General features: G+C 31.2%; 1 protein-coding gene across 1 annotated transcript; it reads right to left on the bottom strand.

Moving 5' to 3' along the window:
* Positions 1–13,616: 13,616 nt before the first annotated feature.
* LOC134246729 (cytochrome P450 7A1-like) lies at positions 13,617–16,674 on the bottom strand. Its single transcript, XM_062729085.1, has 4 exons — positions 16,453–16,674; positions 15,234–16,159; positions 14,941–15,119; positions 13,617–14,805 (listed from the first exon to the last, which is right to left on the bottom strand). Exons 1-4 carry the CDS (start codon positions 16,530–16,532, stop codon positions 14,518–14,520), a joined length of 1,473 nt encoding a protein of 490 aa, XP_062585069.1. The 5' UTR covers positions 16,533–16,674; the 3' UTR covers positions 13,617–14,517.
* Positions 16,675–19,152: the final 2,478 nt, after the last annotated feature.

The following is a 19,152-nucleotide window of genomic DNA, read 5'->3' as shown; positions in this document are numbered from 1 at the left end:
AAACTACAGTATTAATTAATTACTAAATAGTAGGAATGCGTAAACAGAGGAATAAGTTTATATAAACATAAACTTCACATGGTCCCGACTGTTACAAAGTGGACAAACGCGCACCGTTAAAGTTTGCAAAGAAATGGCGATATTCCTGAACGATTCTCTTAATTATTAAAAAAACTTGAATTTTGTAAAGTTATTTTCATACTGGATGAAAAGAATATAGGAAGGATTTTGTAAAGAGACAAATTATGATTTTAGTTTAAGTTTTAAAGTACAAAGCAAAAAGCAAATAACGTTTTGGCATCTAATGTAGCAGTCTAAAAAACAGAATTTGGTTGAATTAAGGACGTTGATTACTTGGTAATTAATTTGTGTATCTCAAATGTGTTACTCAGTATACATTTGTGTTGGAGGGTAAATTAAAGCAAGTTAAAAAAACAAAATTACACTATAATTGTAATAAAATAAAATTAGCTTCTAAATTGAAAATGTTAACACTGAGGCCCACTGCTTAAAAACATTAAATCCTTCTGTTGTCGTTTCATGCATATTTCTTCGTCGAGAGAGAATTCAAGCTTCATATAATTTTCATATTAAGTATATTGCACGATTTGATTTATGTTATTAATAACATCCTATCATACAAGAAAGCTAAAAATGCCTCCCAAAATAAGGTTATGTCTTGTCTATGGAGAAGAAATTAATGGGGGTCATAAACATCAAATTCGGATTGGATTTAACATCTGGGTCTTTTTGAAATGATATTCTACTCGTATGCTTGTTTCTTTTTTTGTCCAGCAGCAAATTTTACTGTCCTTATAATACAAGACCACCTAGAATTCCTGCCTAATTAACATAGTTTGATGTATTACATAACTATAGAAAAATCCAATTTCTTGTCTTTTTAGTTCATTTACCGATTTTATTCTTATTTGAAGGTGGAATAAATCGCCAGAAGGCTATGGCGTTATTGAAAGTATTCTATATATCATTAAGCTCGGTTAAGGTTATCTCATGCGTAAATGCCTGTATAATATATGACAAAGCACCCTTCATACTGCAAAAAGACCTAACCTTTCAAACTTATACAATATGAAAAAAATGATGATTTTATTAATGTCAATAACTCGAAAAGTTGTCATTGTGTCTCTAAAATAGAATGTATATTATCTGTATAAATTACTCTAGTATTCTGTATATTATGGATGTGAATTTAAACAAGCTTTGTCAAGGTCTTAGACTTCAACAGCTATAGGGAGAACCATTTCTTCGTGTATCGGAGGGAGTACGTTTTATAATTTTTTTTTAATTTCCCATGACGTTACCTTATTTTCGAATTTAACACACTTATATATTGAAACCTTTAATAGAATGTATTACATTACATCATATTTTTTAAGCCCTTAATAGCAAAGGACCAATTGAAAACCGGTATACAAAGGAAATTATAAAAGGATTATTTTTAAAGATAACTGGATTTCAAACATGTCATTTTTTTCCTTTTCGATGATTGGTTTTAAATTTCACGAATTAATAAAATATTATTTTAAATTAAATATTGTTAATATATTATTTACATGCAAGATCTATTAATAAAGTACGCTTTACCTTTGAAATCAGACATTCTTAATTATAATAAATGTCTTCAAGTGACAGGAAATATTGAGAAACATGTTCCAGAGTTATTTAAAAATTAATATTTTCTTCTCCTGTGTGTTTAAGATAAGGATGTGTGACAATGCCTGAAAAATTTAATTTGCAAGATGTAAAAATGCATAATTAGCATAACGAGACTGAAAACAAAAGCATGTAAAATTTTTACTAAACATTGAAAAATAACTTATTGCTGGGATTCATAGACATTTTAATGTTAATCATTGATAATTGCTTCTTTGTAATTATACTTCCTAATTTTAAGATACATACATATGAAATCTATCCTTCATTTATTTTGTTTTTCCAATTTTAAAATGATTGTCAGATATATGAAAAAATTGATTTATTTAATTTTATATTATATACCTCTGTTTCTTCATTACTTTTTGTTCTAGAATAAACTTAAGTGCTTTTAATTACATTTTTTCGGATTTTTGTCGTGCAAATATTCAGAAAAGGAAATTTCAAAATGAATTGATAAAAATATTATTAAATATGATAATACATTTGTAAAATTGCCGATCAAAGATTTGTCTTTTTCTATTTCCGTCAACTAAAAAACATATTTGAATTTAGAAACAAGATTTTGAAGGTTAACCGAATTCAAATTCATGACAGGACTTATGTTTTACAAATAATTGACTTGTTTGAGAACCTAAATAGAATATCAAATGGATTCCTTCAGATCTGCATTTTAACATTTAATATGAGTCATGTCTAATCTTTTCACTTGCATTGAATAACTTGCACTTTCTCATGGATCTTTATATCAAATATATATATATGCACCTTTATTTGTTTTTCTCGTATTCTGTTCTCATAATTTAATTTTGAATTTTTTCTTCCAGATTTAAATTAATTTATGCTACACTTGAAAACTATTGAAGGTTTCACAAAGTTTCATTTTGAGATGAGCTAAATTGCAATATTATCTTTGCCCTCAATTATTGATTCGACCATGGTAACTCGGAATACAACCACATTTTTCCTGACTCAATATGAGACATCTAAAATATTTGTAAAATTATCATCCTTATTTGTCAATGACTTGTGGACCAAGAGGGTGTTCCTCTGGCAGTCAAACTTGTTATAAAAATAAACATAGCGACAGGAGCTGTGCATTTTATCAATGCAACTTCTATAGAAATTGAAATCTTTTCAGGAGCTGGATCTTTGGATATGAACAAAGAACTGGGTTTTCTGCATTCATCAGCTCCCCCCGGGGATCAGAAGAGACCCTTGCAGATATTGCCCATCAAATCATGAGTCTTAATAGTGCTGGCGGCAAATATACATTCCTTGCAATTAAGATTGTAATAAAAAGTAAGGTGGAAGAAACGCCCTCCGACGTCTACCATTATATTCCCTCCATTGATAATTTCTCTCTGATTTGAATGCTTTCAATTCCCCAACAATCATCAGAAATTGAAATCTTGTTCGTTTCTTCCATTTCTCTTTCATTTGTGAAGAGAACGACAGTGAAATACGTGACTAGATAAATAAAGTAAAAGTTATTAATCTTTACACTGCGTATTTTGTACACTTACTGTGTCCTTTTAAATTAATCCATTCAATTTAAGAGAACATTCATTCTAAATATAAAATTTTAAAACGTTACCCTATCAATATCGTTTGCATAAATCTTTACTTTTTATTCTGATAAATCAAACAAGATGATGTCTTATCTTAATTTTTGATGTTACGTCGACGTGGAAATAAATTTATTATTGTTATTAATAAGTGGTAACACTTATTTCTAGCAGGTGGAGGGACAGTGAAATCACAAACCACAAATGATCTGATACCACAAGCGGCTACCACAAGGTCGCCGGGACTACTTTCCTGTGGCTGCGAGGTACCGTCAGAGAAATACTAAGTCTGGTTTATTTATTAACTGCCCACAAGTAAAATGTCAGATTACATAAAAAATACAGATGCAAAACGTTTATAACTTCATTGCGGTTAACGCTCAAAGCTGATTTAGATCTTATATGTAAGTGAATTTGATTTCAGCAATTTTTTTAAAAATAAGATTCTAACAAATAAAATGTAATAAAAATAATGCATTTTAAATTGTAGCTATAGACATAATTTACCAGAGATAAATTTCATTTATTTCCTAAATATTTTAATATATGTAATTATTTTACTTTTATTTTCAACTTAATGTGCGATGTTACAGTCGCACTTTTATAATTATTATTCAGATTTCAACAGCATGCACTGTGTATATTGTTTAATCTAACGAATATATTTTGTTTATTTCAGTACTATTGAGAGGCAAAAAAGTATGAACATGGCAAGAATCAGTTTTAAAAAAGAATTTTTTTTTTTTCAGAGAATTTATAGAAGTCATTGGGTCAACTTTAATGTATGGGCTTTTCATAGCATTTTCTTTTAATTTTCTTTTAATGTAGTGAAAGAGAAAAACGGCTATCTTCTAATAACAATGCCTTAAAATGAGAGAAAACCAATGAAATGATTAGTCTTCCTTGTGTTTTCTTTCTTCTGGAGGTCTGGCTGAGATTTTGCACTGTTTTGGACAGAACAACATAATTAATATCCTTAATAACTAATAAAACAAGCCCTGTCAGGTAAACCAGGAACGGGACTCGTCACTCCCGTGTAGGTTACAACAGGTAGCTTAGTCTTTGATGTGCACCTCATACATCTTTGTGTACAACACATTGCAAAAGGCCTGTCATAAAACTGTAACTGGTTTCCATCTAAGAGGTCATTAAATTCCATTTTTGAATCAGGAACATCTCCTCTTTAGAACATTTACGTGGATTTTGTGTGTCTATCTCAGCCTGTTCATGTGAAAATCGCGCTTTAACCTCGGAATGACTATGGCTTCGCGTCTGTCTAGTCCAAACTTGGCACTGTCTAGAAATCTTTTTTGCATTTCTCATCTTTAGCGAAAACACTGACACCGTTCTAAATGATTAATTATAACATAATGTTTTATGTCATTTTATTTATAGGAATCTTTTTCTCTCTACTTTTTTGATAAGGAGATGTTCGAGTTGCAAGTTTTGGTCATTAACAGACCTTATAAAATGAATTCATAAATATACCTCTTAATTACCTATTTATGACATCGTTTGAGTCATTCAACTGCGTATATTTCACTATTTACACTGTTGTAATGTAAAACTGAAATTCATTTTTGAAATGCCCTCTTTGAAAACGGAAAAACGAGACTGACAATTTACTGGAAATAACATTTAAATAAACATTAATTGACTATTCTTAGCAGAACATTTGGCGATAAACATGGATTATTTTAGGAATAATATCTAAAAATTTTCCAATAGCAGGTCTAATGAAAAAATCTAATTATGATTAGATGTGGTTCAAAAATAATTTTAATCACTTTCCTTTTTTTCGCACAATTCGTTACCTACGTGTAGAAATATTATTTTAAAAAACGAGCAAGTTGATTATCAAAGATTTGACAGAAAGACCGAATTAACGAGACATTAAATTCCACAAAGAGGAGAATATGAAATTTGTTGAACGTCCCTGCAATTTATATATCAATTATATAAAATCAATTTAATATTTATGATACATTTTGAGAACCCATGCTTTCAAAGTATAGCAATCATTTCTTTCAGTTACTTCTAATATTCAATACATGTATTGATCAAAATAAAATTTACGCTTAGCTTATATGAAGTTTAAAAGAATAACCATCGGAAGCCCACCTACATGTAATTATCACACATAATTCTGAGACGCAGGATGCACATGGGATGCTATCAAAATACAATGATGAGAGTGTTCGGGTGAGATTTGAAAGTATCAAACTACTGTGTCGAATGACGGATAGTTATATGATCTTGCAATCGAACCACCTAAGATATATGAACTTAAATAATATATATTATTATATGATTGAATAATTTCCTTCTCTCTGATTGGCTGAGATCCAACTATGTTAGAAAAATACTACGTTGTATTGACCTGCACGTGACGTTCCAGGTCAATACAAGGAATTATTGCAGGTCAATATAAGGAATTATTGACCTGTTCCATTTTTTCTGTGACAATGTGTTCTTGTTGAATTTTCGTGTTAAAACTTTCAATTAAAGCAAAGAAACAGTCTTGTAAGAGTTTGCTATCATTTAATCATATAATAAAACAGTTATTGCTGTTTTTTGCGGTCAATACGATGATTTAGCCACCTTCGAAGTACAATATTCACTTCGCCCTTCGGGCTCAGTGAATATTGTACTCCTCAGGTGTCTAAATCATCGTATTGACCTAAAAAACAGCAATAATTGTATACTATTTCTAAGTTTAAATTCCAGCGGCTTCTGATACCAAATTTAAAGTGCAGATAATTTAAGACAGAGTAAACAAATGCATTGAATCCCATCGAAAAATCATACTTGATGTTTTTTTATGACGTTATATAATTGCCATAAAAACATATCTTTCAAAATATGCTAAATAGGGTAGGATAATCATTTATGGAGTAGGTTTCCGAATTAACAAATAACTTGTAAGTTTTTGATTGGTCGATCTGATTGAGTTTTCGCCCGAGTCTACACATTGCTAACAATACCTCATTAATCGGGTTCCTTGTACCGGTGTTGTAAACCTTCACTTATATAAGTACAATTAAAACATTTTTCTTCCACTTCGCATAAATTTCACAAATATTCTTATAATTAACTTCAACAGGACGCGATCGGAATATGATATTATATGTGATGTAAGTTTTTAATTCACTTGTCATCTTTTCTATTTAAATGTAGGAAATATTAGCCTGGAAACTACATTCTTTCCTTCAAAATATTTTGTAATTTTGTGAATTTGATAATCGGCAATCCAATCAAATTTCAGGAACTTTAGGCCAGGTGCGGGCGGTGACCGCTAATTCCGCTTTAGATTTTAAACATATGTTTAACATCAAAGTAATTTCTTCCCTAAATTCAACTATTATTTGATGAATTTTGCATGAAATAAGTTTAGCATAATTGTACTATTTTAACACCATTTTAAATATATATATATTTTTATTGCATTCTCTGATTGGATAAGAGATTTCACTTCCTATCTGAGAACGGAAAATGTGGAATTTTATATCAATACGCTCATTGTTTGTTGAAGTTAACTTTTTTACGATAAAAACAAGTTGAAAGGAGGAAATTGTTTTCGAAAGTGTTAAAAAAATATTGTTAGAATTGATGATGACCATATATACAAATGATGCCATAATTGTTTGTGTCAAACACTTATTTTAATGCTAAATAAAGCATAGTTCATTTCCTGGTAATAAAAAAAAATATCGGATGGGTACATTGTCAAGTATTACTTTAAAAGGAAAGAAAGCTTTAGGTAAAAATTGTAAATTTTTGTAAAAATCTTTCTCAATCCGTTTATGTAAAAAAAAAACAACGTGAAGAAATCTTTATTTTTATTTCACCAAGTACAATACATATTACAACATTTTCTTTTTTGGCATTATGGAGAAATGTGGAAATAAGGAACAGTATTCAATCTCAAAAGTCAACTCAAACAGTACGAGGGTGCAGAGCAAACAATGGCATCCAAAAACATCAGAGTTGATACCAGGTGTCATGAAAGATTTTAAAACATCCCATGTCAACTAAAACTTTTGTCAATGTTTAAGGTACATTTCTTGCCCATTATACAAATAAAAACATCTTTGCACATATTGTCAGTATGTGTGAAAATAGGCAAAGGACAAAGAATGCACCATCATAATTTGTTTTGTACATGGTTGTATTATTTTAAACATCATGTGAACTCGATAAATGTTCTTAGAGACGCATGTCTCTCATTAGTTTAAGTCGTGGGTGGCTGGATTACTATTTGATATATTTTATAAGATGTGACGACCCGTTCTATGTTCTAATGAAATATGAATATAACAAACAGTAATCATACGGAAACGTTTATAGAAACAATACAAATCAAGAGCAGAACAAACATGGGCTAACTCTAAAACCATCATAAGTAAGTGCCGTGAAGGAATAAGCATCCCCTGCAGTAGACCTGTCACAACCACCGTGTGCTCCTTGTCGTGATCTGGAGTAAAATCCCTAGACAATTCATTGTGAAAAAATCGCCTAACAATTCGTTTGAAAATAGTCAGTCAATATGTTACATTAAAAGTTTAAATCTAAAGTTTAAGTTTAAACTTTAGATTTAAACTTTTAATGTAACAAATATTCAAATTAATGACAGAATACTGGTTGTGTATACTGACAAGGTCTTTATATCGACCAAAGAACTATACTTGCGAAATGTTGGCTTAAAACGAAACTGTTGATATCTTTTTTCATCAACTTAAAGATCAGTAGCTTTCAGACATTGTTCATATGTAGAGCATGCGTATCGTATCAAATATCGAATGGTATAAAGTATATTATCGAATCCATTGGGAGTCATAAAATCCATATGCAGATGATAATGAATCAAAAAATATTGAGGAATAGTTGAAGTCATCAAATTAATTGAAATAATTTAAAATTATTATGTTGCCATTAACATTTATTTGTATGAACAATCAGAATGTAGAATGTTTTTTACAAAGTAATTTTTACAAATGACCAATACGAATACGAAGGTAAGTAATTTTATGAGTACTATAAGTATTATTGAAAAAGCAGCTGTCTGTTATGTCGTAAAGCCTGGGCTTTATGTATCTTGTGGAATGGTTGAATAAAGTGTTGAAATTGAACGTTTTGATATTATTGATTTTGGTCAAAATTTTCATATTTCAAAGTTTCTAAGAGTACATAGTAGTTTTTCTTTTGCATCCACATCTAATTTAGACCACATCTCAAATACTAGTATATCAATGAATATTACCCCTGATGTTTCTCCTTCGCCGCTGTTAATATTTTAGTTAAAAAAAAAAGAAAGAGGCAGCGTTGAACATATACTGGAACACGCTTTATATGTCTGTTTGTAGGGATATTTAGTAGTTTAGAATCCAAGTATTGTAATTCAAATTCATTTTCATTGTTGGAATTGTTAAAAATATATAAAGAATTTTAAAGAATACCTTCCTGAAATTAATAAATTATTGAACATTACACAACTTTATATATCTTTCATATATATAAAAAATTGATGAAGTTAGTAAGAGGAAGGTTTAAATTTCTATGACGTTCCATTTCTAAGGAATTGTGTTAGGTACTGAAAGAGAGAAACTAATTAAAGTGTTTTACAATTATAGCAAAGATTCAATAATTAACACAGAACATGCAAGATGTCCCTGTTGTTGTCATAGGAAACGTGGTTAAATTAATGTTGTCTTATAAACTTAAAATCGAACACATCAATGACGTCTAACAAGCAGAAAATGGGAACATCTGAAAATATCTGTATTTTTTATTTTTAAATGAAAAACACATTTTCTGGAACTCCTTCAAGACTTGCACAGAAGACTAGTAATTGTTAGTATATATTAAAATGACCCCTGAACATCTGAGCCAAGTATTGTCTACTTTTAAAACGGTCTCTCGTCGTAGAGAACAACTATTTTGAAGTTTAATTTAATGATGACCCTCTCCCTATAAATCTAACAGGTTTGAGATTCTTGAAAACATGCTGTTTTTTTTATTTTATTTTAATGTTCTGCAGCAAACAACAAAATAAAAAAGAAGAATTTTCAAGGGAAATCATTTCATCTGTGGTTGTCCTTTCGATATACAAGGCCTCCTTTAGAAAAAAAAATAAATAAAAAACAATTCATGAGACAAGGTCTTATGATATATTGACCTTTCTGAAACAATATATTTTTTCATTTAAAGTAAGCAAACACTTGAATATTAAATGAATTATTTTTGTACTTTAACACTATCTAATTATAATTCCACCAGACTCGATTGTAAGGTCACCTTCGTTACGACAAATTCTTTTTAAAACATCTATGGACAAAAATTATCTCAATTTTTATATTCCTGTTTGGACAGCTTGCCTTGTCAAGAATAATTATCCGCCAGCATTAAAAACAGACACTTTCATAATTTGAAAACATATATTTGAAAGGTAATAAATCTGATTATTGGATAGTTATGAAGAATATGTCTGGCTATATCATGTTAGAGACCAATCTGGCTTGGTACCGGTCCATAACATGCCCAGTCCCCCACGTGTCTCAAATTCCAGCGTGTGAAAACAGCCATAAAAGAATCACAAAAAAGCAATATTTAAGACTTCTATGAATATTTCAAGTGTGATCAAAGACACTTTAGAAGTACTCTCTTGTAGTTCTTCCTTTTGGAGTTCAACCCTTGACTCTCATTAACAGAATTTGGCTTTGTCTGAGTTGTCTTTAGATTAAACAACTGCAAGTTCCTTAAGAGATTGACAGTAAACTGAGCCGCTTAATCAGGAAAACCTCGATAACTGACACAATTTTTGACTTTCTTCCAGTAATTAACACTCGATGACATAGAAAAGTATATGCAATTAAAGATATTTACTATCTGACAGACATAAGTTCATTTCATATATCTGTCCCCAGCCGTCAAATCATTAATGATATGAATATTACAACACTAAGTCAATTTGACTTTCTTGTCAGCTACATAAATCCATGAATTAGTTTATCTTACACGGCAAAAGTGCTACATGATTGATATGATAGATAGACAAATTAAGAAAAAGACATAGTAATGAATGTTAATCACAAATTATGACTTTATCACTTTATATCTATTTACAAAATCCCTTTTCTTTTTCTATAATGTTTTGTTATTTTGTGTTCATATAAAATGAAAGCGTTTCTCGTATTCTTTACCAGAGATAAAGTGTCAAGGTTCTAAACATTTCACTTTCTTGTGCGTCTATAATTATAGTAGTAATTGGATAAATGTCTGACAGTTCTACAGAGCAATATAAACGTATTGTATGAGCTTTCTAGTTCTCTTCGTCGGGCCAGATGTCCAAACCTTGGTCTCCATAAGTCCAGCCAAACCTTTTTCTATCCTTCCACATATTTGTTGTAATTGGAGGAGAATCTAACCGTTAAAAGCCAGTATTTGGGCCGCGGGATAATGTTTATGTTGTGTCTTTTTGAGACAGATATGAGTTTTGATTAAAGTTTCACAAGGTTTTAAGACTTGTAAAAAAAAATCTTCATCAATCCTATCTTTTCAAAATATCTATGCCTTTCTCTCTTTTATCAATAATCTTTACCTGATATGAATCTAGATTTTTTCATAGAGACGGAAAACAATTGAAAGTTTTAAGTCAATTGTGTTTTGGTGGGAAAAAAAGGAAAACTTGAAGATATCGCACCATGTGGAGAATTAAAAGAATTTGATATGAGAGATCCTAGTTATTCATGCACGTAGAGTGTTTTTACTTTTTATTTCTTTTCTATTATTGTTTTGTTCATTTTGGTATACAATGTGTCGAGGCCCTTTTGTTTGTGGCTCTCTTCTGATGACAGAGTCATTACCAAAAACAAATAGCTTTCTCACTTTTTTGAAGACCATTTACTTATCTTTAAAACATTCCTGGGAGTTGTAATCCGAGAAATGCTTCACGTGTATGCAATATCACTTTAAGGGGACGTTCCGATTTGCTTAATTCTATTGCATGATCGTATCGCCATCGGAATGCAGACGAGAGAGATTTAAGGGTCTAAATTTGGGTAGAAATATACAAAATGAATTCCAATCAACGTTTTCTGATAAGACGCAATGAAGTAATCGAAAAAGGTACCGCTTATATAACAAGAATTATGTAAAATCAATATAAATAACTTGGATCTTTGTTATATTGACTCAAGTGATACATTGGTGTATCACAAAGCATGCAGGCTTTAATTTAATTTTTGCAATCAGTGATAAATCTTAGCCATGTGTTATTTTTATTTCTTAATACTTGCAAGGGATTTAAACATGTTAACTCTTACAAACTTGAGCCTTACACGACTTATTTACAATGGCCCAAGTTGCATAAAAATGATTCTGTCTTTCTGTAATTAATATTGATTAGTAGCATTTGCCTGAGAATTTAATTCAAAGCAAATGAAACTAGTCCTGAGGATTGTATTCCTCCGCGGACAATTGCTCACGAATACAGGTTGGGTGAAAGATCACGGTCCAGTATCTAACAGAATTAATTTAGCTGTTTGAGAACTTTGGTCAAACGGAGACCCGAATTTATCATTTCTGTTACATTGTTGTAAAGTTCGCGTAAGGTCTTTTATGAATTAATAAAAACAATGACATTCTCCATGCTTTAAAGATGTTCAAATGTTCATGATATTTTTGACTTATTTGACTTATTTATTGAATTCAAACATGATTTTGTGCATAGAGAAAATACATTTTTGAGCATTAATAAATATCGGTGACAAAAACTCGTAAGAATTGTGATTATTCCAACGCTATGTACTTTTTTGAATCTTTGGTTAATAATACATTAATAATATGAATTTTATTAGATTGCTCACTGTTTAAATCTGACATAAACGATTTTAATTTTATATAGCAGAAATTATTATTTTTTTATTGAAAAATTAAAGATATGCAGAAAACCGTATCCTTATTGTGCAGATTAGTACCGCGTTTTCTGATAGATAATCAAAATAGATTAACTTATTCATATTTATTGATGTGCATACGGAAACGCTAAGGTTCATTTTCTTTTCCTTGTAAATAATTTTCTTAATTTAGCTTTAAATGAAAGAATCCATTAAAAGTTTATACCAAGAGGTAATGTTAACTTTCCCTTTTCCAGGATGCACTGTTTCCTTTAACAAATACTAGTATTAGACTTCAATCTTAGCTTTAGAATGTTAGCGCGTTGTCGGACGTGAAATCAAGTCATGCTCAAAATTAAGATTATTTCAAACATTTTTTTTTTAAATTATTTTGTTACTAATAATTCATTTTCTTTTAGAAATTTAAATATTGCTAAATAAAAATCTCTCAAAAACTATAAAGTTCTTTTGTCAATGGTGAAAAATTCCTCATCCTTCTAGCGTTTTTTTTTCTTCAAATTTCTACGATTAATAAAAGTATTGTTTAGCTTTCACCATGATAGAGCAAATATGAATGTAAGTATGGAAGCGTTGATATCATTTAGTGTAGCTTTACTATTCAAGACTTCAATGAAATTTCGAAATCTCTATATAGAACTCTCTCTATTCAGTAGTATTGTATATATAACTCTTGCCTTATATGATGCTGGCCTTCTTAAAAAACAGATCTCCACGAGAGAGTCCGCTTCGTACATGCTTGTTTTAGTCTATGTGGTTTAATATTTTCCCGGTTTTTGGACATTATTGTTGACTGATAATTAGACTAATCAGCAATGCACCTGTAACTGATTATACTCTGATTGCCCTAGATACTATGTATTGACTCTGTTCTGGATAATTTCTAATTCTGCTTAGCAGCTATGTTAATAATGAAAAGAAATTTCCATAGAATATAATGAAACAATCTTCAAATAATTCCATAATTAATTTTCCTAAGAATACATTCTAATTTTTTTTTTTTTGCTATGCATTACATTCCTCAACAATTATAAAACAGATTTTTTAAAGTTTCAGTTTGATTTTGTCATAAACATTGCACAATAGATTGGCAGGCCAACTTAATTAAAAGACTCTTTAATCCTCCTTTTCATTTCTGCGATTGAATATTGATAAATTCCATTTCCAATTTCTATTTTCCCTTTTATTACCGTTTCGATTTATCTACTATATTCTTTTTATTTGAATTTCTCGTAAATCATTTCCCATACTTCGATAAGAATATTTTTTTATCCTTATAATTATTTTTCATGTTTCAATTTTCATGTTCATCTCCGTCGCTCTTGCTAATTCTTTGAACTCTGTAGCTTTGTCTTTTTTTGCTACTGGTTCAATGGTACTTTCCTCTATGGTTCAATGATATTTTCCTCCATTTCCAATCTCTGTGCTTTATTCAGCAGCATTAAATAAATAAATACGTATATGTTTTTGTATATTTTATTTATAACAAATTGTAACAACCTGAATGGGTTGTAAAGCACCTTGGATTCGACATATCTTAAATTGGACGTTCAAATAAATTATCAATAACTTAAAAAATAAATAAATGATATTTTACAAATGTTGAACATGGAGACAAATGGGTTTAACATGAATAAAATCATGTTCGAAAATGCGGCATGACAAAAATAATATACAACATATGTTTTGTTATTGACATGTTCACAATTGTAAATGTCAATTGATGAAATACAAAAATAAAGTTTTTGTTGATGCAAAGTATTCAAACATGTCGACAATGGCATCACAACAATTTGTCAACATTACAAAATTGGCAAAAAACTTGAAATATCCTTCCTAATCACAAAAAGGGACAAAAATTGCTACGAGTTCTAATACAATCTTGAGACAATAATAGGAGATTCTTCAATTTTCTTGGCGAACTCGATACTGTGGAGATTCAAACAATATAAAATTCTACCGCGGCAATCTGCCATAGTCTTATTAGTCTGTATTTGCACATGTACCCGTAAAACACAGAAAGTTGGGATTATGCTTAAATGCCTATAAACTCTCAAGCAAATGCAAACAAAACATGAGGGGATGAAAAAAATATCTCAAAATGAACGATAAAATGAAATTCACACTCTCACAGACACACATATCACATACCGACAAAATTATTTTTGGGACCTGTTATGCAAAATATACAATAATTTTGTAAGTTCTACTGGCATAAAATAAAGTGTCACAACCATGGAGCTCACATTCGATCTACCGCTCTCTCATTCATGCATCACTCTCACCTTAGGTCACTCCTCTAGCTTCCTTTCATTGGTCAATAAATAATAAAAACACAACCTTGAACGACTGAAAATTGTCCATTAAACAAATACTAATTTCTTATGCCCTTGCCGTAATCTGTAGCGAATTTGAACTTCATTGGTTGGTGGTAAAATTTCATGTCCGTGATAGTTTACATCACATTGTGTTTTCTCTCCCTCGCAAAGCTCGAAGTCAAAAGCATTCACCAAAGACAACATAAACCATTTAGCTTGGCAAATGGCGTACTTTTTGCCTGGACACAATGAACCAAATGCCAAGATGGGGTTCTTGACTTCTTTTCCATTCTTGTAAAATTTGGCATCAACGAATCTGTCATATTTGTATTCCTGTAAGAGACAAAACGAAAGATTTATTAGATATGCATTACTCATGTCATTCAACAGACAGTATCTCATTTGCATGTATCAGAATTTTTTTTTGTAAGTGTATTTTAATGACAGCAAAGTTAATATCACACTTACGTCAGGGTTTTCGAAAATTTCGGGGTCTTTGTGGATGGCCGGGGGATACATGGCTACTTTGTCTCCTTTTCGTAGACTGTATTTCTTGCCATCCTCTGTCTCAAACTCGGTGTCCTCGGCAACAGCCCTGACCATGAACACACCGCCTGACACCCTCAGAGTTTCCTTAGTAATGCTGTCTGTAATTACAAAAATCAGTCATAAGTACACATCTTTGAAATAATTCTAGAGATTAAAAAAAATCTGAAGCTATTTAAAATGAAACGATCAAGTATTACAATCCAATGACTTACCAAGAATAGGTAGCCGATCCACATCATCCAGACTGAGTTCCACTTCACCATCTTCGTTGACGTTGTCCTCTCTCTTTTCGATGACTGTCCGGACCTCCTCTCTCAGAGCCTCTAAAGCCTCGGGGTGCTCCATCAGGTGGTAGATAGCCCAGAAGGCCATTCTGAACGTGTTGTAGTTGACGTGGAGATACACAAGATTGTGTCCGATAATGTCCTGCTCTGTCTGGCCGTGCTCCAACATGAAATTCACGGAAAATCGAATGTATTCGGACAGGTCGTCTCTCTGGAGAAAGTCTTGGGAAGTTGGTTGATCGCAAAGAAACTTCAGAGACTTGAGAGCTTCTGGGAACATGTTAGCCGGCATTCCGAGCCAGAGGTAGTTGAAGTATTTGTGAAAAGTATCGAAGTGCTTAAATACGGTATTGGGCTCAAATGGAGTTTGTTTGTCCATTTTACCAAAAATTGTGAAGAACAGAGCAGAAAACAGGGTTTTAGCATTAAAAGATCTAAGTCCATCTGTGTGCCATTCAGGCTTCAGTGCATCCATTTCGGTTCTTTCGTTGACATCGACATAAGCCTCATTGAGGTATTTGGCATATTGGTTCATTCCCTTGTTGAGGTATGGTCCCCTGACTCTTTTGCCAGCCTCCTTGATCATGTTACGGGCATCTACGAGGGCAAAGCTGAAGACATTATGATTAACCTGTCGCTGAATTGCATCAAAATCAAAGTTTTTCTCCTTGACCATTCTTTCATATGAGTGGGGGTCCATAAGGATTGTTAAATGCTGATGAAAAAGACGAATTGTAAAAATGTCTCCTAATTTTTTCTGTGTGTCGTGTAGGAATTTAACGGCATTTCTGTGGAACTGTTCACCATTTCCCCATATAAAGTGGCCCTTTGGAATTGGGGGTTCGTTTTCTTTCCTGAAAAACCATACAAAATCATAAAATGAATAGTTTGAAGTTCGCTGAATATTGTAGAAATCTTATGTAGATAAATGTTAAGCCTCCGTTCTGATTATAATATAATGTCAGTTGCCCTGGACTTGACAAGCAAAAACTAGTCTTTGTTGAAATGACAGCGTTTTGAAATCATAAATCTTTAATAAAATGTGAGTAAGCTCTCTGACAGCATTACATTTAACACCTGAAGAACCAAAAATAAATATAGAATACCTATATTTAGAGGGAAAAAAAGACAGAGATAATTTACTTACCGTATCCTAAATAGGAATTTAAAGTAAGCCGCCACTGTCAGCACCACTAATACACCAATGTAGACTGAAATTGGTATCATCTTGATTTCTTCTTTGATTCAGAAAAGTCTCTTGTAAAGTAAATCCGTGATAATAAAATAAAGTTCAAATGCGTATGATAATTTCCTTTGTGACGAATTTACAACCTGTTGAATTCACAACCTTTTTTTATTCCTTATATACCTGAAAACAAAGAAATCAAAGAATAAATACATTGTTGCATCACATAGTTACTAAGGCACTATATATAAACTTTAGGCAATGGAAAGATGACCGTCTAATTAATCTTACAAATATGATCCTTTAAAGTATTCGAAAATCGTACTAGGGGATTATCTCGTTATTAAAATGCAGTTATAGCTTAGACATGTGGACTTTTTTATTCCCTAATAATAGAAGCGAATGACATTTTTCAAATATTACTCATGAAATGAGTGGAACTGTGCTGATATAGAAATTCCCCTTACACAACTCTCCAAAAGACAACCCCGGAAATAAAAGAGCCACTCGAAGCACGAGGAAATGTTTACATTTAGTGACCGCCTCTCACAAATCGACTATTGAATGAATAAATGAAAAAAAAAGAATATATCAGCTAAGAGTCCTTATTGCCAAACAATAAAACAAAAAACTTAACGGTAAAAGCACAGTTCCGCACAAAATGAAAGTAATAGGAAAACGGCACGTGTTGTCAAGAACTACTACAAGCCGGCGAGATCATGTGAAATAAAGATCCCACGGTAGACCAAAAAAAATAAAGTCCATTTAGAAAAAGATACAAAAGGCACAAATATAAACTAAGTCCACATGTTCTAAAAGACTGCAAGTTTGTTATTTTTTTTAGTGATGTGAAACTTACTGTCTCTATTGCAGAGTATGATCATTTACGAACTCGTGTTTGAATTTATATTTTTCGCTTTAACGAGAGGCGGAGCTATAGAAGCGCCGCCCTCATATGAGCATGAATGGGACTTAACGCTCTCTTTAATACTATAGAACGACTGGTGGCCCTTTTTGTATTCTTGCTTAGTTGTGTTATTCACGCCGGGATGTACAAGTGTGTGTGCGTAAACGATAAGTATCCTCGTTGTTTAGGATTTCTTTCCTCGAGTTTTTATTCATTTTGGACAACGGTTTGTCACAATGGTTTTAGAGCGATAGAATTTTTTATTACTATTTAATTTATTAAATCTATGAATCTTTGATTTCAATTTTGATTTTTTTTTTTTTTTATTAAAAAAAAATAGTAAATGATTATTTCTGTTTATTCCAAGGTCAGAGTCCTTCTCGTGATTTTTATTCTGGAGTTTAAAGTTTTGTTCTTTAAAAAAAAAATCATTTAAAAAAAAAAGATCGAGCATCGAAATTTGTTTAAAAGCATGAGTGCTTGTTTCTTCATTAAAGTTTACCCCAATAGTATGATTCTTTTTTTTATAGAGACGAGAGCCTCAATTTGAAAAAAAAAAATTCTAATAATATTATAAAGACTCGTTTCTTCAAAATTACAAAATTCATTATGATTGAATTTAATCGATAAAATGTCTCAATATATATATAAAATCTTAAATTAATTAAAGAGATTTGATTCATATTAGATCATATTCACAATTTTGAATCGAGAAATCATACCTACAGTTGTTTAAGTCCAATACGTGCAATCAATATAAAAATCAATAGTTATTCGAGACTGAGCTTTGCGATTGTTTTATATATATCCATTTCGTTGAAACTTTATATTCTGTTACATCATGATTATAAATAATACAATAAAAACTTTGATGGTGACTAATTGATTTTGAAAGTATTTATCATTTGCTATACAAGATATCATGCCTGTTTACATGATGTGGAAATTTATGAACCGGAAAATGTATCTTCCATAGTTTGATTACAAGGGAAGCAAAAATAGGCGATGCTTTGGTGAATTTTGAACTTTTTTTAATTTTAACATCTTCATTTACACCCGCGCATAAATAACATCCCTCTTTAGATTCCTGTTTTGGATATTCCTAAAATGAATTTTAAAAAATCTAGCCACTCTCTGTGCACGATTTTTAAAATTTGGGACAATATTACTGTATATTTCATGGACAATATTGCTGTATATTTCATGCACTTTTATCAGCTGAAGTATATCATTTGCACTTTCTTCGCAAGAAATTTCTCCCTCCCGCAAAGTCTCTGTGTGAATTCTTCGATCTAGATGCCCCCCAAGAAGGAAGGGATAACTTAATTCAGGTCAATCATATACCCTCAAAAGTCAAGTAGGGTAGCTCTAAATTACCTGTTATTTTGCAGGTTTCAAGTTGAAGAGTTCAATACTATTGTATTGAATTTTCAATCATTCTCAGACACTTGCGTAATAAAATGACAGTATTGTATTAAAATTCAGATTTATTTATCGATTAAAACAAATACTCCTCAACTGCATTTCTAATTCACATTTAATTCAATTAACTATTTAACAATATTTCCTCATTTCTTTCTTCCGTACGAACGATATATTTTCCGAACACTTGTATTGCGCCATATTCACCAATTAGATTAAGCTGATATATGCGGGGGTTCCTACTTGAAGGCTACAGCTATTGTTTTTTTAATATACATACACGTATCTCTGGCTCATCGATTAGAGGGTTAACGATAAATAACATGTGTGGT

This window comes from Saccostrea cucullata, unplaced genomic scaffold, assembly GCF_032062105.1.
Source record: "Saccostrea cucullata isolate Sc308-1 unplaced genomic scaffold, CSIRO_AGI_Scuc_v1 ctg159, whole genome shotgun sequence".
Classification (NCBI taxonomy): Eukaryota; Metazoa; Mollusca; class Bivalvia; order Ostreida; family Ostreidae; genus Saccostrea; species Saccostrea cuccullata.
Note: the sequence above shows the minus strand (reverse complement) of the source record. Positions and strands in the feature narration are given on the sequence as shown.

Coding starts and splice junctions, on each gene's coding strand:
- LOC134246729 (XM_062729085.1), bottom strand. CDS start 16,532: ATGATACCAATTTCAGTCTACATTGGTGTATTAGTGGTGCTGACAGTG. Junction 15,120..15,233: donor GGATCGGCTACCTATTCTTG/GTAAGTCATTGG, acceptor TTGTAATTACAG/ACAGCATTACTAAGGAAACT. Junction 14,806..14,940: donor AAATTTTCGAAAACCCTGAC/GTAAGTGTGATA, acceptor TGTCTCTTACAG/GAATACAAATATGACAGATT.